The sequence below is a fragment of the Nerophis lumbriciformis genome, linkage group LG29, assembly GCF_033978685.3.
Source record: "Nerophis lumbriciformis linkage group LG29, RoL_Nlum_v2.1, whole genome shotgun sequence".
Lineage (NCBI taxonomy): Eukaryota > Metazoa > Chordata > Actinopteri > Syngnathiformes > Syngnathidae > Nerophis > Nerophis lumbriciformis.
The window spans coordinates 2,702,940-2,729,233 of record NC_084576.2 but is presented as its reverse complement, the minus strand read 5'-3'; the positions used below and the strand labels follow the sequence as shown (position 1 = coordinate 2,729,233).

The 26,294-nt window shown below is 42.6% G+C and overlaps 1 protein-coding gene across 1 annotated transcript in view; it reads right to left on the bottom strand.

Annotated features, from left to right (window-relative positions):
• Positions 1 to 910: 910 nt before the first annotated feature.
• alpk3a (alpha-kinase 3a) overlaps positions 911 to 26,294 on the bottom strand; it is a 68,634-nt gene continuing 43,250 nt past the window's right edge. Inside the window, exons 2-15 of the mRNA XM_061925224.2 lie at positions 25,702 to 25,981; positions 24,934 to 25,055; positions 24,560 to 24,677; positions 23,165 to 24,461; positions 18,210 to 18,314; positions 15,656 to 18,104; positions 14,751 to 14,898; positions 14,212 to 14,339; positions 14,101 to 14,136; positions 13,751 to 14,025; positions 13,593 to 13,681; positions 13,296 to 13,513; positions 1,500 to 1,548; positions 911 to 1,366 (exon numbers count right to left, since the gene is read on the bottom strand). Coding sequence (XP_061781208.1) covers positions 1,042 to 1,366; positions 1,500 to 1,548; positions 13,296 to 13,513; positions 13,593 to 13,681; positions 13,751 to 14,025; positions 14,101 to 14,136; positions 14,212 to 14,339; positions 14,751 to 14,898; positions 15,656 to 18,104; positions 18,210 to 18,314; positions 23,165 to 24,461; positions 24,560 to 24,677; positions 24,934 to 25,055; positions 25,702 to 25,841 — 5,499 coding nt within the window. The 5' untranslated portion in view covers positions 25,842 to 25,981 and the 3' untranslated portion in view covers positions 911 to 1,041. The remainder of the gene's footprint in view (positions 1,367 to 1,499; positions 1,549 to 13,295; positions 13,514 to 13,592; positions 13,682 to 13,750; positions 14,026 to 14,100; positions 14,137 to 14,211; positions 14,340 to 14,750; positions 14,899 to 15,655; positions 18,105 to 18,209; positions 18,315 to 23,164; positions 24,462 to 24,559; positions 24,678 to 24,933; positions 25,056 to 25,701; positions 25,982 to 26,294) is intronic.

The following is a 26,294-nucleotide window of genomic DNA, read 5'->3' as shown; positions in this document are numbered from 1 at the left end:
AACCGTTTTGTGTTGACCACCTCGTAATTTTTATACCCAAACAAAATTATTTTAGGTATCATTTTTTGTTCACTGGCGTGTGGTTTGGACATGTCTTCTTCGTTGGTTGTCCTGCAATTTGATTGGATGAATGCTGTGTGATGAAAACAAAGTAGATCTAATTTGATTGGCTGTTGTACTGAGACCACACCAGCTGACACACGCAACGCTGATAGACAAGTACACAATGAAAAATACGGAGCGCTCCCGAATAACTTTTTCATCTTTGGGTTTTGGGGAAAGTAGCAAGTCATGTCAAGTCATGTCAATTCAAAAGGCTCAAGTCCAAGTGAAGTCACAAGTCATTGATGTTAAAGTCTAAGTCGAGTTGCAAGTCTTTTTACATTTTGTCAAGTCGAGTCTAAAGTCATCAAATTCATGACTCGAGTCTGACTCGAGTCCAAGTCATGTGACTCGAGTCCACACCTCTGCTATTTTTTTAGTTTTAATGCCATGATTTTAATAGTCCGGCCCGCGTGTGCACAGATTTTCCTCCATGCGGCCCCTGAGCTAAAATGAGTTTGACACCCCAGCTCTAAAACATAGCAGTATTAGCTTCATAAAGTTGTGCAGGTCCATATCTGATTATAATTGAGCTCAGATTTGCAGTGTACTTTTGTTGTTGTTGCCACAGATTTTGCATTAAAGATAAACATGCTGAGTGTAACGTGGACATTTCAAAATGTGCAATTTTCAAACAAAACACAAACATGTGACTTTTTAAAGTAAGTCAGTCATTGCTGCTGGAACAAATGGAGCTGCGAGAGTCCACTCATAGAGCTGATAAGACTCTGAAGCACGTGTTTGCGAGGATTCAGTAGAGTATGGTCACTTCTAATAGGACCCAGAGTTGAAAAAACCGGTCAAAACCTGTAAATGTTCTATCATCTAGTCAACTGTCTGGCAGGTAGACAGATGTCTAGTCATTCACAGTCGTGACAAGAAACTCACTTCTTAGTTCATTCTGGCTTGTAACTAGAGAGAACAATCTAAAACCCTTTCCTACCTCATTTCAAGCACATCAGTGGTTTCGACAATTTTGACTTCGCTCCCTTCCATCTTCCTCGGCACCTTCGGGCTGGAGTTAGCCTTTCGGGCCGTCTGAGGGCTGAGTCCTTTACGCTGCAGCTGCGGGCTGCCGGAGCCGGGAGTCAACTTGCGGTTCAGCAAGGGACTCCTGGAGCTCTTGGTCTTGGCGGACTGCTGCAGGCTGTCCGCCGTCTTGAGTGGGCGCAGGCCGAGAAGTCCACAGTAGTAGTTGCACTGGTGGACAGTCAGGAAATGCTCGAAGACGTCCGGGGAGCTGCCGTCTGTCAGGCCCTGGTATCTGGAACACCAAGGTGGGGGGCGTTTTAAATAGAAGCAACCTAAGTAGTGTTAAATATTGAACTATTGAAAATTGAACAATAAAGTTTGTCTGAGTCTAAATAGCAGCTGATAGAAATGATAGTACAACCTACCCTTTAGTCTTGGTTACGACTCGAACATTTGTAATCTGATTTTCAACACCTGCAGAAAACACATGATTATTATAGCTACAGGTTTCACAAAGTAGACAAGTATGAAAAAAATAACTTTCCTCTACATATTCCCAGCAGGGGTCTAGAGATTTACACAGGCAAATCACCAAGTGGCACTAAATCGGTGGTTCTTAACCTGGGTTCGATCAAACCCTAGGGGTTCGGTGAGTCGGCCTCAGGGGTTGGGTGGAGGTCAACTCAAAACACACACCCGACTCATCGTGTAAATAAAAATTTCTCCCTATCGGCGTATTATGGATAAGGCAACAGCAGAAGTACCGTATTTTCCGCACTATAAGGCGCACCTAAAAACCACACATTTTCTCAAAATCTGACAGTGCGCCTTATAACCCGGTGCGCTTTATTACGATTCATTTTCATAAAGTTTCGATCTCGCAACTTCGGTAAACAGCCGCCATCTTTTTTCCCGGTAGAACAGGAAGCGCTTCTTCTTCTACGCAAGCAACCGCCAAGGAAAGCACCCGCCCCCATAGAACAGGAAGCGCTTCTTCTTCTACTGTAAGCAACCACCCGCCCCCGGAAGAAGAAGAAAAAACGCGCGGATATCACCGTACGTTTCATTTCCTGTTTACATCTGTAAAGACCACAAAATGGCTCCTACTAAGCGACAAGGATCCGGTTCATAAAAAGACGCAATCTCTCCATCCGCACACGGATTACTACCGTATTTCACAGCAACTGATATTCCTGTGAACCGCACTGTGGAACGGGAGCACGTACGGTGAATATTCGCACCACAGGGAATGAGAAGTCATCCTTCACTGTGGTTCTAGCTTGCCATGCTAACTTCCACCCATGGTGATATTCAAAAGGAAGACCTTGCCAAAAGAGACCTTTCCAGCCGGCGTCATCATAAAAGCTAACTCGAAGGGATGGATGGATGAAGAAAAGATGAGCGAGTGGTTAAGGGAAGTTTACGCGAAGAGGCCGGGTGGCTTTTTTCACACAGCTCCGAAGGCGAACACACCTTCACTAAGACGGGCAGACAGCGCCGGACGACATACGCCAACATTTGCCAGTGGATCGTAAATGCCTGGGCAGATATTTCGGTCACAACTGTGGTCCGAGCTTTCCGGAAGGCAGGATTCACAGAACTACTGGACAACAACAGCGACACTGACTCCGATTACTTCGACGAGACGGAACCGGCCATTTTGGATCCCACGCTTGCGCAACTTTTCAATTCGGACACCGAAGACGAAGAATTCGAAGGATTTACGAATGAAGAATAACTTCAGAAGGTGAGCGCTATGTTTATTTTGTGTGTTGTGACATTAACGTTCGAGCAACATTATGTTGCTATTGCTCTACACCATTTTGAATTTTACTATGTTTGTGATTGCACATTTGCGTACATTTTGGGACAGAGTTGTTAGAACGCTGGTTTTCAATATATTATTAAAGTTTGACTGAACTATCTGACTGTTTTTTTGACATTCCTTTTAGCGCAGCGTAGGCGCGGCTTATAATCCGGGGCGGCTTATTGGTGGACAAAGTTATGAAATATGTAATTCATTGAAGGTGCGGCTAATAATCCGGTGCGCCTTATAGTGCGGAAAATACGGTATAATAATTTGGTGTGAGTTTATGCACTGTGTTGGTTTTGTTCTTTGAACAAGGTGATGTTCATGCACGCTTCATTTTGTGCACCAGTAAAAAAAAAACATGCAACACTTTAGTATGGGGAACATATTCACCATTAATTAGTTGCTTATTAACATGCAAATGAGTAACATATTGGCTCTTAACTAGTCATTATTAAGTACTTATTAATGCCTTATTCGGCATGGCCTTATTATAACCCTAACCCTCTAACCCAGTGGTTCTCAAATGGGGGTACTTGAAGGTATGCCAAGGGGTACGTGCGATTTTTTTTAAAATAGCAACAATTCAAAAATCCTTTATAAATATATCTATTGAATAATACTTCAACAAAATATGAATGTAAGTTCATAAACTGAACATCAAATCAAGCAGGCTATTCCATTCATTACCATAAACCCAGAGTTTTCCCCATGCCATGATGGTTTGACCCTCACTTAGGGAGGAGTTCGGGGAAGCCATGGAAAACGACTTCCGGACGGCTTCGAAGCGATTCTGGACCACCATCCGCCGCCTCAGGAAGGGGAAGCAGTGCACTACCAACACCATGTATGGTGCGGATGGTGTTCTGCTGACCTCGACTGCGGAAGTTGTGGATCGGTGGAGGGAATACTTCGAAGACCTCCTCAATCCCACCAACACGTCTTCCTATGAGGAAGCAGTGCCTGGGGAATCTGTGGTGGGCTCTCCTATTTCTGGGGCTGAGGTTGCTGAGGTAGTTAAAAAGCTCCTCGGTGGCAAGGCCCCGGGGGTGGATGAGATCCGCCCGGAGTTCCTTAAGGCTCTGGATGCTGTAGGGCTGTCTTGGTTGACAAGACTCTGCAGCATCGCGTGGACATCGGGGGCAGTACCTCTGGATTGGCAGACCGGGGTGGTGGTTCCTCTCTTTAAAAAGGGGAACCGGAGGGTGTGTTCTAACTATCGTGGGATCACACTCCTCAGCCTTCCCGGTAAGGTCTATTCAGGTGTACTGGAGAGGAGGCTACGCCGGATAGTCGAACCTCGGATTCAGGAGGAGCAGTGTGGTTTTCGTCCTGGTCGTAGAACTGTGGACCAGCTCTATACTCTCGGCAGGGTCCTTGAGGGTGCATGGGAGTTTGCCCAACCAGTCTACATGTGCTTTGTGGACTTGGAGAAGGCATTCGACCGTGTCCCTCGGGAAGTCCTGTGGGGAGTGCTCAGAGAGTATGGGGTTTCGGACTGTCTGATTGTGGCGGTCCGCTCCCTGTATGATCAGTGTCAGAGCTTGGTTCGCATTGCCGGCAGTAAGTCGGACACGTTTCCGGTGAGGGTTGGACTCCGCCAAGGCTGCCCTTTGTCACCGATTCTGTTCATAACTTTTATGGACAGAATTTCTAGGCGCAGTCAAGGCGTTGAGGGGATCCGGTTTGGTGGCTGCAGGATTAGGTCTCTGCTTTTTGCAGATGATTTGGTCCTGATGGCTTCATCTGGCCAGAATCTTCAGCTCTCACTGGATCGGTTCGCAGCTGAGTGTGAAGCGACTGGGATGAGAATCAGCACCTCCAAGTCCGAGTCCATGGTTCTCGCCCGGAAAAGGGTGGAGTGCCATCTCCGGGTTGGGGAGGAGATGTTGCCCCAAGTGGAGGAGTTCAAGTACCTCGGAGTCTTGTTCACGAGTGGGGGAAGAGTGGATCGTGAGATCGACAGGCGGATCGGTGCGGCGTCTTCAGTAATGCGGACGCTGTATCGATCCGTTGTGGTGAAGAAGGAGCTGAGCCGGAAGGTAAAGCTCTCAATTTACCGGTCGATCTACGTTCCCATCCTCACCTATGGTCATGAGCTTTGGGTTATGACCGAAAGGACAAGATCACGGGTACAAGCGGCCGAAATGAGTTTCCTCCGCCGGGTGGCGGGGCTCTCCCTTAGAGATAGGGTGAGAAGCTCTGTCATCCGGGGGGAGCTCAAAGTAAAGCCGCTGCTCCTCCACATCGAGAGGAGCCAGATGAGGTGGTTCGGGCATCTGGTCAGGATGCCACCCGAGCGCCTCCCTAAGGAGGTGTTTAGGGCATGTCCGACCGGTAGGAGGCCACGAGGAAGACCCAGGACACGTTGGGAAGACTATGTCTCCCGGCTGGCCTGGGAACGCCTCGGGATCCCCCGGGAGGAGCTGGACGAAGTGGCTGGGGAGAGGGAAGTCTGGGCTTCCCTGCTTAGGCTGCTGCCCCCGCGACCCGACCTCGGATAAGCGGAACAAGATGGATGGATGGATGGATGGATGGAAGATTTATTTTTTTGTGAAGAAATATTTAGAATGAAGTTCATGAATCCAGATGGATCTCTATTACAATCCCCAAAGAGGGCACTTTAAGTTGATGATTACTTCTACGTGTAGGAATCTTTATTTATGATTGAATCACTTGTTTATTTTTCAACAAGTTTTTAGTTATTTTTATATCTTTTTTTTTATCCAAATAGTTCAAGAAAGACCACTACAAATGAGCAATATTTTGCACTGTTATACAATTTAATAAATCAGAAACTGACGACATAGTGCTGTATTTTACTCCTTTATCTCTTTTTTTCAATCAAAAATGCTTTGCTCTGATTAGGGGGTACTTGAATTAAAAAAATGTTCACAGGAGGTACATCACTGAAACAAGGTTGAGAACCACTGCTCTAACCCTAACTCTCTAACCCTAACCCTAACCAAATAACTCTAAATTAAGTCTTTGTTACTTAGAATATGTTCCCCATACTAAAGTGTTACCAAAAACATATAACATTGTCGTGAATTTGAAAAAAACAACATTTTATTTTTCACTAAAGAAGGGTTCGGTCAATGCGCATATGAAACTGGTGGGGTTCGGTACCTCCAACAAGGTAAAGAACCACTGCACTAAATGTATCTCTCTATCCTTTTTTTCCATTCACATCCACCAGTGACATATTGACCCACTGGAAAGAAAAGGTTAGTAAACAACAGAGCTACACACAGTGACAGTTTGGACTCTTTAGTGTTGTGTTCCTTTAGTCCAGGGGTGTCAAACCAAAGACTATAAAAATGGGGCGTCATACCCCAGATAACCGTAGAAGACAGTGACGTGCAGTCAGGGGAGGCAGGTGAGGCGAGGCCTCACGTGCCATCATGGAAAGAAAAAAAAATGTAAAAATAAAAAATATAATAAAATAAAATAAAATATAATACAAAATAATTAAATTGTTATATGTATCCAGTGATTATACTATAAAGTTATTTTCCATTTAACTTCACCAGTTTTAGATTATTTTTATTCAAAATCGCTGAATTTTCACATTTGCCGTTCAAATACTGAGAAGAGACTTGCGGTGAGTCAGCAGCCAGTTGAGCCTCACCATGGATTGCGCAATGACTCGGCAAACCGCTGGCCTGCTGTGCAGTGAGACCGTATTGCTATATGAATTATATTATACATTTCCATAGTTTAGTTAGCTGAGGTAGCAATCATAAACTGCTGCGAAGACGCACTGTGTGAGGCTCGCAGTAATCCCGCCTCCTGGTGGTAGAGGGCGCTAGTGATCCCAGAGATCATTCATGCGACTACTCGGCTGCAGAAGAAGTGACAACAAGCAGCAACAGTTAGCAGCGATCGTTTATTTTTTCCTCTCGCCTGAACTTTTAACATGGAGGATTACATATCTAAAATAAAACCGTTTTCTAAACTGGACTTTCAATCGAAGCAGGAGGTAATACTTAAAGGATAATCTCCATCGAGACAGAGAGACTTTTAAAACTGAAGAAAGATAAGGAAGACTTCTATAAACAAGTTATCGATGCTTTTGTTCAAAAGGAGCTGCGCATGGACTTCATTTATAAGTAAAGGTAAGACCATAATACAGTTTTTTTAATTAAATGTGCTTTTTTGTGTGCTACAGTTTGTATGTGTAAAGTTAAAGTTAAGTTAAAGTATCAATGATTGTCACACACACACTAGGTGTGGTGAAATTTGTCCTCTGCATTTGACCCATCCCCTTGATGACCCCCTGGGAGGTGAGGGGAGCAGTGGGCAGCAGCGGCGCCGCGCCCGGGAATCATTTTTGGTGATTTAACCCCCAATTCCAACCCTTGATGCTGAGTGCCAAGCAGGGAAGAATGCTGGTATGAGCTTTTAAACATAACCCGTTAACTGCTGCCAATCAAATGGTGAATAAGATACTCTTTAGGGTTCATATGTTTGTAAATCTGACTGTGATGAAGTCAGTGCCTCACCAGCCATGAACCTCACCGCACGTCACTGGTAGAAGATGACAAAGAAGAAGCCGATCATCTCCAAGCCTCACAGAGGCTCAGCCTCTCCATGCGGAGTCAGGCCCGCAAATAGGTTTTATACGGCCCGCCGGATGAGTTTGTTTAGTATAAAAATGAACCTGAAATTTTTGAATGAAAGAAACTGCTGTTCTAAATGTGTCCACTGGATGTCACAATAGCAATTCTTTGTATCTTTGTAGATGATGCTACATATGTACAAAATAAGCCACATGATGTTAGTACATCAGTCGAGGAAAATGATCAAACTACATAAATAACATCCTGTAATTTGATTTTGATATCATTTTTTTTATCTTGATAGATTGAAAATTAACACCAATGAGTTGACTGATGAAAATTATCACATCATTTATTCAGAAAATATAAATAACAACAAATAAAGTATATATACTATTAACCGCAACAGGTAATTGTAAAAAAAAAAAAACTACAACATTATAATTTCAGAATGTGTTAGTTCTATTTTTAAACAAAGAAAATCTGAAGTTGTCTTTATTTTTAAGTTATCGTGCCGTGATTTTACCAGTCCGGCCCACTTGGGAGTAGATTTTTCTCCTCAATGAGTTTAACACCCCTGCTTTAGTCTCTCCTTATTTGATGTTCTGCGCTCTTATTTTGAACACCTGTTTCCTGTTTTGTGCTCTTTTTAAGTCACTTTACTCCTGGCTGAAGGAGATGCTGGAAGCAGCTGTTTGTTGTTTCAAACTACTACGATTCCTTTTCTCAACATGGTTACTTGGACAGTGCTGGTTCATTGTTTGTGTTTCTAACGGTAACCATCATTGGAAGTGGAGTTGTCATGGTATCTTAAAAGTTTGTTGCTTTGTGGAGCATCTACTACTATCTTTGTAGTTTTTTCATCTTGAGGCGTTTTTACAACCCTTTATGGCAACAAACATCCAGGTTTGTTAGCCTAAACTTTTTTTTATCTGCACCTTACCACCATCTCTGCTTCCTAGAGTCACCACACTACAGCGTAACCTTTATGATGCTAATTTTAATATAACGGTGTAGCAGAGGCAGTTGTTTGGCTGAGATACAACATTTTCACACCTGTTACCATCTTGGAACCTTAAGTATTGGCCGATACCGATATGTGGTACTAATATAAGTATTTTTTTATTTTTCATTACGTTTTACTTTTGTTACTGTATATAAAAACCTGCACCGCAACCATATAATTTCCCCATTGTGGGATGAATAAAAGTCTATCTATCTATATTCTGTCTGTCTCGGGGAATTAATCGATTTTTAGATGCATCGCAGTTCGGACATTGACGATTATAGAATCGATTAGTAAACGTCAATAATCAATAATCGACTTATTTATTGTAAATAAAATAATGCAGACAGTTCCAACTCCAGCGAGCCACCTCACCGAGAGATCCGACCAGCTCCTTTACTATCGGGCAGAGGTGTGGACTCGAGTCACATGACTTGGACTCGAGTCAGACTCGAGTCATGAATTTGATGACTTTAGACTCGACTTGACAAAATGTAAAAAGACTTGCAACTCGACTTAGACTTTAACATCAATGACTTGTGACTTCACTTGGACTTGAGCCTTTTGAATTGACATGACTTGACATGACTTGCTACTTTCCCCAAAACCCAAAGATGAAAAAGTTATTCGGGAGCGCTCCGTATTTTTCATTGTGTACTTGTCTATCAGCGTTGCGTGTGTCAGCTGGTGTGGTCTCAGTACAACAGCCAATCAAATTAGATCTACTTTGTTTTCATCACGCAGCATTCATCCAATCAAATTGCAGGACAACCAACAAAGAAGACATGTCCAAACCACACGCCAGTGAACAAAAAAATGATACCTAAAATAATTTTGTTTGGGTATAAAAATTACGAGGTGGTCAACACAAAACGGTTTGCAGTATGCAACACATGCGGTTCGAAAATGACTGATGGAGAGGCAACAACTTCCAACTTGTCCGGCATTTGAAGTTGCACAAAGAACGGTAAGTTTTGAATGTAAGATAACGTTTATTGGCTAAGTAACGTGACTTTTATTTGCTGTGTAGTTAAATCAGTGAGGCTGTAAACTCACTGCTAACGTTATAACGTTATTGCAAACACGGGAATCTGTTGCAGTTCACTACCTTATTCATACTTTTTGTTCAGTGATTTTTTTTAAGCAGGGTTACGTTAGTCAATATATCACACGTAACGTTAGACGGCGGTCAGCAGCACCGCGTATTTTAGCCACCTAAAAAAAGACAAAAATAGTCAAATAAAGGTCAGTTAAAATGTATACTATATTATGAATATGTGTACCGTTTTAGCTAGCTTTCTGACATACTGTTGGTTGTTTACCTCAGTGGTCCCCAACCACCGGGCCGCGGCCCGGTACTGGTCCGTGGATCGATTGGTATCGGGCCGCACAAGAAATAATTTTTTTTTCTTTCTTTTTTTAATTAAATCAACATCAAAAACACAAGATACACTTACAAGTAGTGCACCAACCCAAAACAACTCTCTCCCCCCTTTTGTTCTGGGCATTGAACATGAAGACTCTTCCTTCACTGTTCCGAGTGGCCATGAGAGTCTTGGCAGTGCCTGCCTCCAGTGCTCCAGTGGAGCGAGTTTTCAGCCATGGTGGCATCATACTACGCCCCCATCGTGCACAAATGACTGACAGACTCTTGGCTAATTTGGTCTTTTGCAAATGCAATGCAGCATAGGGCCCTGACATATAAAAAGTACAACTTTTTTGTTATGTTCACGTATATGTCATGTTTTTTCAATGTTAACACTTTTGTACAAATAAGTACATTTGCACTTTATTTTTCAATGTGTTTGTTCTGTAAAGGAATGAGTTAATGTTTAAAATGACTGGTTAATAGTGCTATTATAAAGTGCAATGTCAGCACAATTTTCTTTCCTGCAATTTAAAATGCACTTGTTTTAATAAATAAATACAGCGTTTGAAAAGCATACACAATCTGTGTTAATATATTAGTCTGTGGTTAAAAGGACTTGAAAGGACTCGAAACTCAAAATGCAGGACTTAGGACTTGACTTGAGACTTTCCAGTCTTGACTCGGGGCTTGCCTGTCTTGACTCGGGACTTGACTCGGACTTGAGGGCAAAGACTTGAGACTTACTTGTGACTTGCAAAACAATGACTTGGTCCCACCTCTGCTATCGGGCACCTATGGTCCAGTTTTACACACATTTTTGGCACAAACAAAAATAAATGTAAAACTGCATCTATATACATAAATGAAAGATGCATCAATAATTGATTTTTAATCAAATCGCATCTCCTGAATCGAATCGTGAGGTGCCAAAAGATGGCCACCTCTACTATCTATCTATCTATCCAACTATGTGGAGGGATAATTGTTTTTTTTTGGCGACATCTTGTGGCAAAAATTATTTATTACATTAAGCTCGTTATGATACTATAACTACTGTTAAACAATGCTGACACTTTTCTTACAGGATACTTTCTAATACGCTTCCACCTTGGAGACTTATTATCTGTAAGTAATATGGAACTATATGTATTTAATGTGTGTGTATACAGTATTGACAAATGTCCTCTTATAGACTACAACATTGTTTATTGAAGGACACCTATTCTATGTGTAGCTTGTGTGCTTAGCTGTTGTGTAGCTGCTAGCTCCTAGTAGCCTTTGCCTACCATGTTTACTTCACTAAAATACAAAACCGGACCAAGCTTGTGTGTTTATTGGAGGACATTTAGTTGTCGAGCTTTGCACAAGTTTTTGAATTTTTGAATTTGAAGTATTTATTTCAAACCTGCACAATACAACAACACACATTTTTTTTTTTTTTTTTTTTAGTAAAGTAAACGCGCTGCTGAGGTTTTAGATGCTACCCCAAATAATCAGATTTTTTTTTTGGCTGATATCAATATCAGATCAGGACTATAGTTTTTTGTCCTTCCTGACACAACCCGACCGGGTTACGAAACAAACGCTCATTAATGTATTTTCGGAGGAAAAAAGTATCCGTACGTTTCTTTTCCTGCCAATTATCCTGTTCAGGGTCACTGTGGGATGGAGCCTACCCTAGGTTACGTTGGAGGCGCTGTACACACTGGAGTAGTCGCCAGTTACATATGACATACAGTGGGGCAAAAAAGTATTTAGTCAGCCACCAATTGTGCAAGTTCTCCCACTTAAAATGATGACAGAGGTCTGTAATCTTCATCATAGGTACACTTCAACTGTGAGAGACAGAATTTGAAAAACAAATCCAGGAATTCACATTGTAGGATTTTTAAAGAATTTATTTGTAAATTATGGTGGAAAATAAGTATTTGGTCAAAAACAAAAATTCAACTCAATACTTTGTTATTGCCAACAAAGGTTATATTACAGAGGTCAAACGATTACTATAGGTCTTTACCAGGTTTGCACACACAGTAGCTGGTATTTTGGCCCATTCCTCCATGCAGATCTTCTCGAGAGCAGTGATGTTTTGGGGCTGTCGCCGAGCAACACAGACTTTCAACTCCCTCCACAGATTTTCTATGGGGTTGAGGTCTGGAGACTGGCTAGGCCACTCCAGGACTTTCAAATGCTTCTTACGGAGCCACTCCTTCGTTGTTCTGGAAGACCCAGCCACGTTTCATCTTCAAAGCTCTCACTGATGGAAGGAGGTTTTGGCTCAAAATCTCACGATACATGGCCCCATTCATTCTTTCCTTAACACAGATCAGTCGGCCTGTCCCCTTAGCAGAAAAACAGCCCCAAAGCATGATGTTTCCACCCCCATGCTTCACAGTAGGTATGGTGTTCTTGGGATGCAACTCAGTATTCTTCTTCCTCCAAACACGACGAGTTGAGTTTATACCAAAAAGTTCTATTTTGGTTTCATCTGACCACATGACATTCTCCCAATCCTCTGCAGTATCATCCATGTGCTCTCTGGCAAACTTCAGACGGGCCTGGACATGCACTGGCTTAAGCAGGGGGACACGTCTGGCACTGCAGGATTTGATTCCCTGTCGGCGTAGTGTGTTACTGATGGTAACCTTTGTTACTTTGGTCTCAGCTCTCTGCAGGTCATTCACCAGGTCCCCCCGTGTGGTTCTGGGATTTTTGCTCACCGTTCTCATGATCATTTTGAACCCACGGGATGAGATCTTGTGTGGAGCCCCAGATCAAGGGAGATTATCAGTGGTCTTGTATGTCTTCCATTTTCTGATAATTGCTCCCACAGTTGATTTTTTCACACCAAGCTGCTTGCCTATTGTAGATTCACTCTTCACAGTCTGGTGCAGGTCTACAATTATTTTCCTAGTGTCCTTTGACAGCTCTTTGGTCTTGGCCATAGTGGAGTTTGGAGTCTGACTGTTTGAGGCTGTGGACAGGTGTCTTTTATACAGATAACAAGTTCAAACAGGTGCCATTAAGACAGGTAACAAGTGGAGGACAGAAGAGCTTCTTAAAGAAGAAGTTACAGGTCTCTGAGAGCCAGAGATCTTCCTTGTTTGAAGTGACCAAATACTTATTTTCCACCATGATTTACAAATAAATTCTTTAAAATTCCTACAATGTGAATTCCTGGATTTTTTTTTTCACATTCTGTCTCTCACAGTTGAAGTGTACCTATGATGATTACAGACCTCTGTCATCATTCTAAGTGGGAGAACTTGCACCATCGGTGGCTGACTAAATACTTTTTTGCCCCACTGTACTTGTTTTCTCCAATTAACCTAATAAGCGTATTTTTGGACAAGAGTACAGGGATGGCATGCAAACTCCACACATAGAGGTTCCAGCCAGGATTATTCACGATATCATGGTCATTTTCAAACATGTGGTTTTAGCATGTGTGTGTGGGTGTTTGTACACTTATACCTTCCATGCGAGTGATCAGTAAGTTGCCATGTGTCCACTGATGAATCCAGTGCTGCAAGCTGCAACATTTCTGCTCCATCTCAGAGACGGTCTGCGCAATCGGTCGGCCTTTGGGATCCGTCATGCAGTACCTGAGGAACACCCCCTTGAGGTCAACCTCCACCGTGCAGTACGGCACTGAGTTTGCGGGGCGGTACATCAGGTACCGAGGAATCACTCTGTAGGTACAGCAGACAAAACATATTGGAGACGATAGCAATATTTTTAGTAGGAGAGAGCACCAGTTGTGTGACATACTCGAGGGAAGAGCCAAAATTTTCAATCGCTCTCGCTTCAGCTGCAAAGATCTTACAATATTCTCGGATCATGTTCTGGATTTTGCATTCCTGGTAGAAGAAATTTAAACAAAAAGAGTTTAATTTCAGTTCAACATTGAAACATCTTCTCTTTCTCACTTGTTTTGTAATCTCCATGTTTCTGTCCGTAAGGTTGCACTCCTGCTTGGTCCCGTAGGCGATGGGGTTTTGAACCTTAATGATACACGTGCTTCCAGACTCAAAGACGGGATTGAGACCGTAGATGACCTTTACTCTGCTGGCTTTATGGCCGCAACCGTCGCCAATGTTCGCCATTTCGGTCATGATGCGACCAAAGTACTTATCACCCCAGTTGCCCGAGTTGGCGAGACCTTTGGTGAACATCAGCGGCATCATCTCTATCTCTTCTCCAACTAAAGGAAATAAAATGAGATATTTACACGGTGGAATGAATAGAAGATGGTATGGTACGTTGAATTAATAGTTACCTTCCAAATCCTCTCTGAGAAGTATATCAGACAGAACTGAAACAAAAGGATTAAAGGAACTCATCAAAGCAAAAATAATGAGACTGAAGAATTTAACTTGACTCTTCTTACTATCTACGCTGAGAAGGAAGTCGGTGGTGTCTGTGCCATACTCATTGTTTATAGTGCAGCCGTACACGCCGCAGTCGTGGCTTGAGGCCAGGACAATAGCCAGGGCTACCTGGGTTTCATCCCCTGCACTTGAAGACAAAAGGCAAGGCAGCAATGAGGGGAGTCAGTGATCAAAGCTGACCACAAGGTGTCACTGCAACACAGTGACATGTGGCCATAGACTGCTGATATGGCAGAGCAAAAGTGCATTTATATATAGACTTTTAATGACTCCCGGAGATGGGAAAAATATTGTGTCAGGTTACAGTTCTTGCGTCTAGCCAGTTTCCAGGTTGGCTAACAGTCACATGAGCTGCAGTCATAATATGAGAATGACAGAAGGCCACCGGGCGCTTTCGAAGTAAAATAAACCTTCCTAATCCTTATACTGTAACATAATTTGTTTTATAGCAGCAATTGTTTATTACAAGTCAATATCCCTTGATAGTAACACACAAATGCCATTCCGTCAACAGCTTATTTGTGGTGATCTGATTTACCTTCGTTTGACCTCCAGAATTTCCTCTTCATCCCTGAGCCATTTAATGGTGGAGTCGGCAATGACGTTGAAAAACTGGCACCAAAGCTTCAGGTGTCCAGAGGCATCTGGGAAAGGCTCCCCTCTGATCTTACGGATGACCTGTGGCGCTGTTGGCACATGATGAAGCAGGTGCGGAACAAGCATTAGGATTTAAATATACACGTGCCAAACGCCCCCGCCAATGTTTACAATGTTTGTCAAATTCAACTGGACAGAGGCCAGCCTTTGGACTATTATCAGCACAACATAAAAATGTAATTAACTTCAACAGTTTGTTTATGAGCAAGACCATGTAGAAGAACCAGAATTGTGTGGTTGTAGCTGACCAGGATGTAAGTTACAATAATAAGGTCGAAATTGACAGAGTTTGTAAATTACAGCAGCAGTACGCAAAACTAAATTGATATCCAGAGAATTTTGTAGATAAGTGAAACACGGCTGTGTCGGTAGAAAGCCTTTTAATTAAACCTCTTGGTGCTTACACTGCTCTTTCTAATGGCTCGCTGTTCTGAGGAGAAGCACTGACACAGGATGGGGGGGCAAACTCAGAGTGTAAGAGCTGTAACAGATGCAGGAGGGCCGCCTGTGTGAAGGGGGATTTGCAATGTTTGGAACAGAGTGTAAAGTCTAACAGTAATTGTCGCTGCACCGCAAACGCCAGCGAAGATATCGGCATGCGTCTAAGAATATGCCATGCATATTGCTTGAAGTTCTAGCAATGTTCCACTCTGCTGGCGTCTGTGTGAAAGGTTAAAGCAAATAAATGCCGGATCTACACATTTTACAGTACTTCTGTGAAAGAGGCCATATTAAAGTTTCGCACGCATGATATATCTTTTCTCCCAGGCTGCATTCAAATTTTACCTTTCAGAGGGTCGTACTTCTTTTCAGCAACTTTCTCTTCCTTTACTGCCTTCACCGGCTCATCTTTCGGCGGCTCTTCTACAACCTTTGGTACCTCCAGTGTGGCCTTCTTGCGACTCATCAGCGGAGAGCGCCTCTCCATTGGTGGGGTATTTTGTCCAACAGGGGCTTGGAGCAATGCTGCTCTGCGAGCCTGGCTGGGGGACATGTAAGGGGTCTCCTTCTTGTTTTGCGCTTCCAGCCCTCCAGGAGCTATGTCTGCATCCTCTTTAGGTTTGGGGATGAAGATCTTGCGGCGGGCTCCCGAGGCCAACTCTTCGGGCGTGGCAGAGCGTATGAGTGATAGACTGTCCCTTCGTTTAAGCCTTGGGCTGCTTTCACAGGACAGCGATGAGGTCGGTGTTGATGACGTGGGTGTCGATCCGCCACTTAGATCCTCGTCCGTCCTATCATTCTGGCGGTCATCCACTGTGATGACAGGGACTCCTGTCCCGGCATCAATTTCCAGATCTTGAGCTGCCTTGGTCATAAATTTGCGAATACTGCCGGGGCTCAATGATGGGTGAGTTGGGGGTTTGTGTGTGAGTCTTTCTACAGAGGTCCTGCTTTTGAAGAAGTCTTCGAAAGTCATAGAATTCTCAATCCTACCCTCTTTTAAGGGTTTTGCTTTGAGTATTTCAGGGGAAATATTGTCCTCTGTATTTCTACTGATTGGCAGTCCTTTGTCATTCACCCGCGGTCCCACAGCTTCATTTGGCATAGAGGAAGTGGTCTCAGTGAAACTCTGTTCTGCCATGTTTTCTCGAGGTTTTTCTGACTTGGCTGCCATGTCGCTACCGGTACCACGCATTGACACTGAGGTTTCAGTTTCTATCCACTCACTGTGACTGGGCTTCTTTAGTTCACTCTCATTCTCGTGACAAGTGACAGAAATTGGCGGCACCACAACTAATGGCACAGTTGGCCTTTCAAAGGTTGGTAGGGAATCCGAAACACAGGTGTTTATGAATGTATGATTCTCCTTATCGTCGCTGCATGAAACATTTATTTGGGGAATGGATCTGAGGTTCACTTGGGGGAGTTGCTCAATAGCTTTTATGCTTGTCTGTTCTGGCTCAGCTATTTCTGGTTGGATTTCCAATTGTTCAAGTTTGTCCGCTTTATTCATGGGTGGAGGGTTATCATCACCACGCACAACTTTCTGCTTGGGCAACGAGGAATCAACAACATTACCAGCTATTGCTTGCGGTTTTATGTGTTTTTCTAAAATACCTGGCTCTGATTCTATCTTGTTGAGCGCTAATACAGTCAGTGGAAGAGTGAATTTTTTAACTTCAGGTTTTATAATTTCAATCTTTGGGATAGCAAAGTATTCATTTAAGCATACATTTGACACAGGTTCTTTGAAATCTGTTGTGTTCTCAATACACAAAGATGCAAGTGCAACTCTTTCTGGGGGACTTTGCGGTTTCTCATGGTTTTCATGCACCTTATTTTTCTCCACAACACTAGTTTCATCTAGTTTGTTTTGTGCCACTTTGAAGATCTTTGGCTCTTCATCCACATTGTTGGCTTCTGCTGGTGGTTTCCTGTCAGTCTCCATTTCTGTACCCTTATCCTTTACTTCATTAAGTTCTCCGACAAGCTCTTGTTTTTTCCGAATGTTGGCTGAATTCTCTACATCTTTTAGTATAGCATCAGTTATTTTATCATTATTTTCGCCTCCTGTCTCACTCTTACCAAAACCTGACTCTGAACTTTGAAGTAGTCTGTGGCTTCGCTCTGCTTTGCTTTCATCCACTAGAGGCTGAGTACTCTCAGGCCGCATTTTTAGGTCACCCATCTCTGGGGCGGCAGTACGGGGAAACCCTACATTAGTTTCCTGCGTCACTGAAGTATTCTCAACCTTCTCTCTCTGTGAATTGCTTGTCTCCGTATCAGAGAAAGGGGAAAGTGTCTGATAAGGTGTTTGGTTTTCCATTGTCTCAATTGTCTCTTTCAGCAAACACAGCATTAATTCAGTCACCTGAGGTCTCTTTATATCTGAGCAGGGCAGTTCGTTTGATTTCACTTCAGTTTTCTCTTTCACACGCAATTTCTTAGGAGGGTCGTCTACGTCTTTGACTGGTCCACCTTCTTTGTCCATCTCATCAACATGTGTCCCTCCTCCCTGCAAAAGCTCTGTGGGAATCAGGTCACTACCCTCCATAGCTAAAATAACTCTGGGAGAGGGAGCCTGACTAACTTCTAAAAGGTTGGATTTTGGAGGGAAACTTTTGTCAAAAGAGGTTTGGCTCTGCGGAAAGACATGCAGTTCTTTGCCAAATGTAAACTCTTCTCTTGCACTGGGGTGATGAGGCTGCAGTGAAGCTATGAGAGAATCTGGCTCTTGTTTGGGTGAGAGAACCATATCCACCCTTGAAACCACTTTCGTGTTTTGCTCTGCAACCTATTGGAAAACAAACAAACCATTTTTATTGTAGGCCCTATGCTTTTTTTTTCTTAATGAATAAATACAATCTAAGAGCACATGTGGTTATGAGGTCTTCCTTACCTTCAAGTGGTACTGGGTTTGAATCTCAGTTTGGTCCTCTTTGTGTGGAGTTTTCATGTTCTCCCTGTGCTTGCGTGGGGTTACGCCAGGTACGCTGGTCTTCTCCTACAGTCAAAAAACATGCATGCTACGTTAACTGAAGATTCTAATGACTCTGACCAAAGCCTGAACACTGTAGAGCAGTGTGTATGTTACGATCCGCTGCCCGGATCAGAGTTTGTTTATGTTTGTGTCACGTGTTTTCAGCACCTTGAGTTTAGTTTGTTTCTGTTGCCATGACGGCAGATTGTACGCACCTGCCTCTGGTTAGTGTTCGGGACGCGCACCTGTTGCCCGGGCGCTAATCAGAGGGCTATTTAGTCTTTGCTCTGGCCTCACTCTGTCTGGCTTCGTAGTTTGTTCTCACACAACTGATGACGACGATTATTTACTGTTTCTTAGCTACTAGTTCTCACGCTAGGCTCTTTTTGGTTTGCTAGCTCCCACGCTACCCCTTTTGTTTATTCATCATATTATTTATATTTAAAATAAATCATTTTTCCTACCTGCAAGCTGTGTCCGAAGCCGTCTGCATCCTTGGGAGAACCACACCCGCATCACGATGCGACCACGTCGTCACAGTTGTGTGAGAACAAACTACGAAGCCAGACAGAGTGAGGCCAGAGCAAAGACTAAATAGCCCTCTGATTAGCGCCCGGGCAACAGGTGCGCGTCCCGAACACTAACCAGAGGCAGGTGCGTACAATCTGCCGTCATGGCAACAGAAACAAACTAAACTCAAGGTGCTGAAAACACGTGACACAAACATAAACAAACTCTGATCCGGGCAGCGGATCGTAACAGTGTAAGCACTCAGTCAGTGTCACATGTTTTACATGCTTTGTAGCATTGACCTTTGCCACTGACATTTATTGACAGAAACATGCATCACTCAAAAGTAACAGAGAAACAAATATATTCTATTAGTTTCATTTTCTTGACAATTTTACACCTCAGACAAGAAAAACAAAAAAGTAAAAGTTAGTCAATTATTAACTGGCAGATACTATTGCAAGATTACTATTGCAACAACACATCATCAGTAGGATACAACTAAGCTGTCTCACGACGATCTAAACCCAGCTCAAATTCCCTATTAGCGTAATCACCACAACACAAATACTTTGACATTATATTCGTGGGTTTTGTTACCCATTGGGGTTCTTCGAAAAGCGTCCCTACCTTGTGTCCCGTGCAAGGTTTACACTAGCATGGCACCAAGATATTGTTATGACATTATAACACATTGAATCTGAATTCAGTTATTTTTTTAGCATAATTAAATCAGATTCATCAATTGTTATCTAGACCTTTGCAGTTGCTGTGAGAGATGACTCGTCTTGAGAACTGTGTGGGCATTAAGGGCGTCGCCCTCAACTGGTTCCGGTCGTACCTAACCGACAGGAGTTTTTGTGTAAAAGTAGACAGTTTTATGTCGTCCACAGCTCCTTTACCACATGGGGTCCCCCAGGGCTCAATCCTTGCCCCAATTTTATTTGCGCTTTACCTTCTCCCCCTTGGTTCTATTTTTAGGAAGTACAGTATTGCATTTCATTTTTATGCCGATGATTGCCAGATTTATTTTCCCATGGCACAAAATAACACGGTTCAACGTCTTATTGACTGCCTGCACGACATCAAAGTCTGGCTTTCAGCTAACTTCCTGAGCCTAAATGAAGATAAAACAGAAGTTATGTTGTTCGGTCCAAGTCGCTCTCTCTCCCCCAACGTTGACCTCGGCACTCTGACCCCGTATCTCAGCGACTCTGTCACAAACCTGGGGGTAAAGTTTGACTCAGATTTTAAATTCGAAAAACAAATCAGCAGCGTCGTTCAAAAAAGCTTTTATCAATTACGCCAAATAGCGAAAGTGAAACCGCTTCTATCAAGACATGATCTTGAGAAATTAGTCCACGCTTTTATCTCGACTCGTCTTGATTATTGCAATGCCCTGTATGTTGGCATTAGCCAGGCCTCCCTCGCCCGCCTGCAGCTCGTGCAGAACTCTGCTGCTCGTCTGCTAACACAGACCCGCAGACGTGAGCACATCACCCCTATTTTAGCGTCCCTTCACTGGCTCCCTGTGCGTTACCGAATACATTTTAAACTCCTTTTATTTGTTTTTAAATGTCTAAACAACCTCGCGCCAACCTATCTCTCCGACCTCCTTCAGCCTTACTGCCCCACCCGATCCTTAAGATCAGCCGATCAGCTGCTGTTGACGGTCCCCGACACAAGGCTGAAGCTTAGAGGTGACAGAGCTTTCGCCGTTGCTGCTCCCAAGCTCTGGAACGACCTACCCCTGAGTGTTAGACAAGCCTCCTCTCTTCCTGTTTTTAAATCTCTCTTAAAAACATACTTTTATTCCATGGCTTTTAACACTGAGTGATATCCATCCTGCAATGGCGCCCCATAATACACCTGCTGTGATCCTGTTTTTATGTTTTTATTAATTCTATTTTAATTATTTATTTTTTATCGTGTTCTGTTTGTGTTGTGTTGTGTTTGCTCGGTACTCGTTTTATCTTTTAACCTGCTCATTGTACAGCACTTTGGCTACCCCTGTGGTAAATTTTAAATGTGCTCTATAAATAAAGTTGATTTGATTTGATTTGATTTGATGACACTGAAGAGGATGAACGTCGGATTGAATAAGTGCCGCCAAAGTTGCTTAACTGCTTGTGTAAGCTATAGTTATTTTGAACCAAAACCAGGGAAATTCCCGCACATTTTGGGCAGCTGCTTACTGCTTACACAAAGAATGTGTAAATCAATGATCACACTGCAGAAACCACCAACATTATGTTTCATCATACTCAAAATTAATTATGATTAATTAATAATTCATTAAAGTTAAATCAATTAAAGTGCACATACTCAGGAAATACTTCCAAACACATAATTTGTAAATGTGCACAAAAATAGTATTCTGTAAGGATAACTTGATTATGTACTTGTAATATGTATGTTTTTCCTTACTGTGCTATTTACTTCACACCATTAGAATCTATACAGAAAGGAAAAAAAGCTGCATGTGGCCTTGTGACAAATTACACCGACAGTGATGACTGAGGAAAAAAAAAGAAGTTGGTGCTTTCAATGGAAGGGAAATGGTTTTGTGATCAGTCTAAAAATGAAGCTCAGCGTCCGGAAGCTGTGTGAAAACAGAGTGTGATATTGTGTGAGAAAACAAGAACAAAGGAGTAGACATCCTCAATCCGCTTACGAGCAAGGCATTATTCTTTTTTAACGTCACATAATAAATTAATAGTTGTAGTTCCCCATTACTGACATGAGATCGCCCATAAAATGGGTCTATTTTAAACGTGGTGACTTCAGTTCCTCTCCACATGTGTCGCATGTTAATGGACATCAGTCAAGTCACCACTGTGGCAGTATTAAATCTTGCGCAACACCAGTCGTATTTCATGTGCAATCGGTTTAACTTGACAAAGTAACATAGTTGATCTGCACTTGCTGCAGCTCTGAAACATGAACAACAAAACTAACAATTTTGTATAATTGTATTTATTATTATTACTCTAATTATTATTATCATTATTAAATATTTTAAGTGCAATGACATTCAATTCTATTTTATTCTAGTCTAATTTAACATTTACATTATGAAGTTTTTCCTTTCCTGGATGTGGGTTCAGATCAGGGGATGTCGTGGTTTGTGAAGCCCTTAGGCACTTGTGATTAAGAGCTGTACAAATAAACGTTGGTTGATTGATTTCATTTTTCATTGGTTAAAATAGCAGCCACATGCATTTCTACTCCTTTTGGTAAAACTTGATTATATTTCAGCTGTTAACTGCAGCAGGCCAGCAGATTATATTAACCAAATGATTCCCAAGCGCGGCGCACGCTGCTGCTCACTGCTCCCCTCACCTCCAAGGGGGTGAACATGGGGATGGGTCAAATGCAGAGGACAAATTTCACCGCACCCAGTGTGTGTGACAATTGTTGGGACTTTGACTTTGACTTTATATTATTGAATATTTACAAACATAATAATAATGTTTGCGTGATTTCAACAACATAACCCTTTACCTGCAATTTTACTGCCATTTTAGGTTTTAACAGGCCAATCTATCAATCTATTGTATACACTGTAATATTGACAAATTTGGGGTAAGAACAAAGAAAGATATAAAATCATGAAACAAATAGTACAGTAGTCATTTATTAGCATATGCAAACCAATTCTCCTGGCTATCCCCTGATAAAAGGAGCATTGCTTTCTTCTTGTCTACATAAGGGTTTATTTTTAGACTTTGGGGATGGTCAAAGGAGGGCTGGTAGTGAGGAATCTTCAAAATATTTCAAGACCTTCCTTCTCATGCTGGGACCCGCCACAAAAGTCACAGACTAGCCTACAGACAGAGCCTACAAAGCCTCACAGAACGTGAGAGCTGTCGTTCGCATTCAGGTTTGGACATGTGCTCTGACGCACTGACTGCTGTCTCACTCAGCCAACATCTACGAGATATTGCCCGGCCTATTTTACAGTGCACTGTGAAGCTACACAACATCCCCCACCCCCACATGTATCATTACAAACTTTTATGGTTCCTCATTTCTCACACGCTTGTTCGACTTGCTTCTGTCTGGTGATACCAGTTTGTCAGAAACAGCTTTCCATTGGCTGGAAGACCGTCATGCTTCAATTTGATGTTAGCGCTGCTTATAACTGCCACACCTCAGTAAATCTACCTGAGTCCTTGAGTGTGCTTCACACCACTTTTTATGAGCTGCAACCTAAAATCCAAAAGTATGTCATAGTGATCATGGTTTAGGATTCAGTCGTGACGTGGCTTGACCGTGTTCACTATCTTGTCACGCAAATTGAATCTAAAAATAACTCTGAAGTCAAGTGGCAGCCAGCTGCTTTTCAAGATCGCTGTACATACCTCAGTGGAAACATGAAGGCCGGACAATGGCGGGTCTTCACCTGGTACTCTGATCTCTTCCTCTAATGATACCTTCACGTTCTCAACCGGTTCATCAGCCACCTTGATAGTCCGTCTTGTAGGCTCCTTTGTGCTCTTGGTCGGTAATTCAAGAGCTGATGATTGTACAACCTCATGTTCATGAGCAGTCATGAGCTTTTGCGACTGTTGGTCTATATCTGCGCACTCTGAAAGTTCCTTTAGCTTAGGTACAACTTGATCCGTAGGAGGTTTTTCCACCTCTGGCTGAGGCTTCCTGTGCAGCCGATATGAAGGCGATGCTTGTGATTGTAGAGATTTAGGCTGGATTGAGTTTGGGAGCTGGTCATGATCTTTCTCTTTGTTTTCAATGTGTTCAAAAGAGTCCCTTTTGCCCTTTCCAAAGAAGAAGTCTTTGACAGTGTGCAGCATGGACGAGAAGGTTTCCTGGATGTTATGATGGTCGTGATCCTTGTGAGCTTTTCTGTGATGTTTTGGCTGCTCTACCGGTTGGGACCCTTCCTGCAACCGTTCCTCCTTCTCTTTCTCCCTTTCTATAAAATATTCTTTTTCTTTTGTCATTTCATGCTCATCCTTTTCTGTCTGTATTCTTTCACGTTCTTCTTTCTCTTTACTAGTATTTGTGATTAATACGTCCATCTCTTGTGGTTGTTCTACTTGTGGGGTGGTTTGGCTCTCTTCATCTTCCTGGGTTTGGAGTGTCTCTGACAGAAACTGTGCCAAGCCAATTCCTCCGTCATAGTGGTTTTCACCTCCGTTCCCCATCATCTGGACTCTGCTCCCGCTGCCGTTTGTGGTTGTATTAACACCAGCATCGACACCGTTGGTGATCTTTAGTTTCTTTTTAGCCAAGAGTTCCTCGGAGGCCGGTATGTCCTTCTCCAGACTATTGTCCAAATGTGCCACACGGGCTGTTTCTTTGACGTCAGAAGAGTTAACTCCATTGACCTCTCTGGCAGCCCCGAGCTCCACCTTGGTTGCTTGGACCGGCTCCGGTGGTGGAACAGGGCGTTTCCTTGGAGGAGGCTCCGGATTAACTAATGGTTCCTCTCTCTGAATATTTTTCTTGTCCTCCTTCTTGGGGTGCTCTTCCAAGTCTTTTTTCTTCTTTTCCGCTTTCTGCTTCAACTTGGCAAAGAACCTCTGGTGAATCTTGAACTCACTCATGGTGCCGACCTCCAAAACCCCAGAACAGGAGACAATGCCTTTGCTATTGCTAGCTGAGACCTGGTAGATAGCTGCATCATCCAGTGTGCAGCTGAAAAAAACAGGAAGCAATGGCAAATCAATTCTAAATCTACATTTCCAGTCATTTAAACAATGATATTCATCCTCTAACAGTTTTGTGTAACATACTTGTAAATATGAAGAGTGTGAATTTTTCCATTTTTGCGGATCTCATACTTTGGAAGTCCACAGTAACGGTCCATTTCCATATCATCCTTATACCATTTTAGTTCAGGGACCGGATAACCTGTAAAAACATAACAGTGATTGGTATGATGAATGGCTGTTACAGAAAGTGTGTAGTCATGTAAGAACTTCACTTTTTTTTTATAACTTCTGATTGCACATTTGAAGTCAGTTCCTTAGTTTGACAGTTTACTCACCACCTGTCTTGCTCATTACAATTCATGCCAGTTTAAATTTACACAGCAATGTAAAATTGAAGCTTTACACAATTTATCTCTAAGAAGAATAAGCAGCTTTGGGAAATGGATCTAGCGTACCTGTTACAACACAGGTGAACTTAGCGTTACAGTTTTCAGACACCGCCTTTGACTTCAGCGTAGTCTCAAAAGAAGGCTGTATGTCCTCTGTGAGCTGAGCCATGACGGTGCACAACGTGCTCCTGGAAAAAAACCCATTGCTGTGTGTGTTAGTCGTTTTCAAACACACAGACATATGTTTTTTAGGTCAGTATTATTTCCTCCTCACAACGGTGCATTCCATTTTCTTTGAAGAAAAGGTTGTTAATAGACATTTTGGTAGTGGAGAGAGGTTGACATAAACACTTTTGGGAAAACAGGACGCCAATGCAACACTGAAACTGATGTTGTCCACTTAAAACTGAGTGCAAAACTGGACAACAACTGGACACTTACAATCACTGTTAAGACTTGTGTGGTTTTCATTCTCAAGGATGAACCACATTGTGTGGTTAAGATGTTAGTTGGGAGGAATGTTTCAAAAGTATGGATTACCTCATCGGCCTGTAGTGAGAATACCTTGAATAGCTATTTAGAGAGGAGGCAAATGAAGGATTGTCAATGAATAACTGAAATCTGTATTGCGAAGTATTTCAGTTAAGGCTTTCCTCTTCAATATACATGTGTGTTATTTAGATTGTTTACTTATCATTCATCACAGCCAGCCAGGCGTTTTGGGTTCTAACTCATGGACGCAGCTCTTTTGTCTTTACTCCAATGCAATATCAATACTCTATGTTTCAATAACAAAACAATGCCGTGCACATGATTGGATTGCAGAGTGTTTACCTGTTTTCAGGCCTCACATTTGATAGGTAATTATTGCGGGTTTCAGGACGGCCATTTGAAGAGCTGCTGTCCTCTTCACTGAAACTGCTTGTCCTCCCATTGGCAGAAAAAGAACGAGTCATTGGTCTCCTGGAAGTCATTGTTCACTGCAGTAATTCACTAAAAATGTGTGATCCACTCTTATTTTGCCGACCACAAAATAAAACAAGGTCAAGTCCACTGCCGGTCAAAATTCACTGCCTTGGATCAGAGTGGACTTTTGTCACTCAAATAAATGCCCCTACAGAAGAAAAGAAGGGAAATCATTACATCACTGGATAACACACAAAAGGTGATTCTAAACAATATTCAAGCTCACAATAAAGAGTCTATGCTTGTCTTCTCTGACCAAGCAAAGTACTTGCATGAGAGGAAGTTATAAATAGTTGAAGCTATCAAGTTGTTATCAAATACGAACTGAACATGTGGCATTTCCATAAGATTTTACGCATTCAATTCACGTTTCGGGCTCGATATCAACAAATGATTCCGACTTACCATTGAGATGTTGTCGGTGTTTCTTTGGAGCCTGTGTCTGTGAAGAAAGTCTGTGG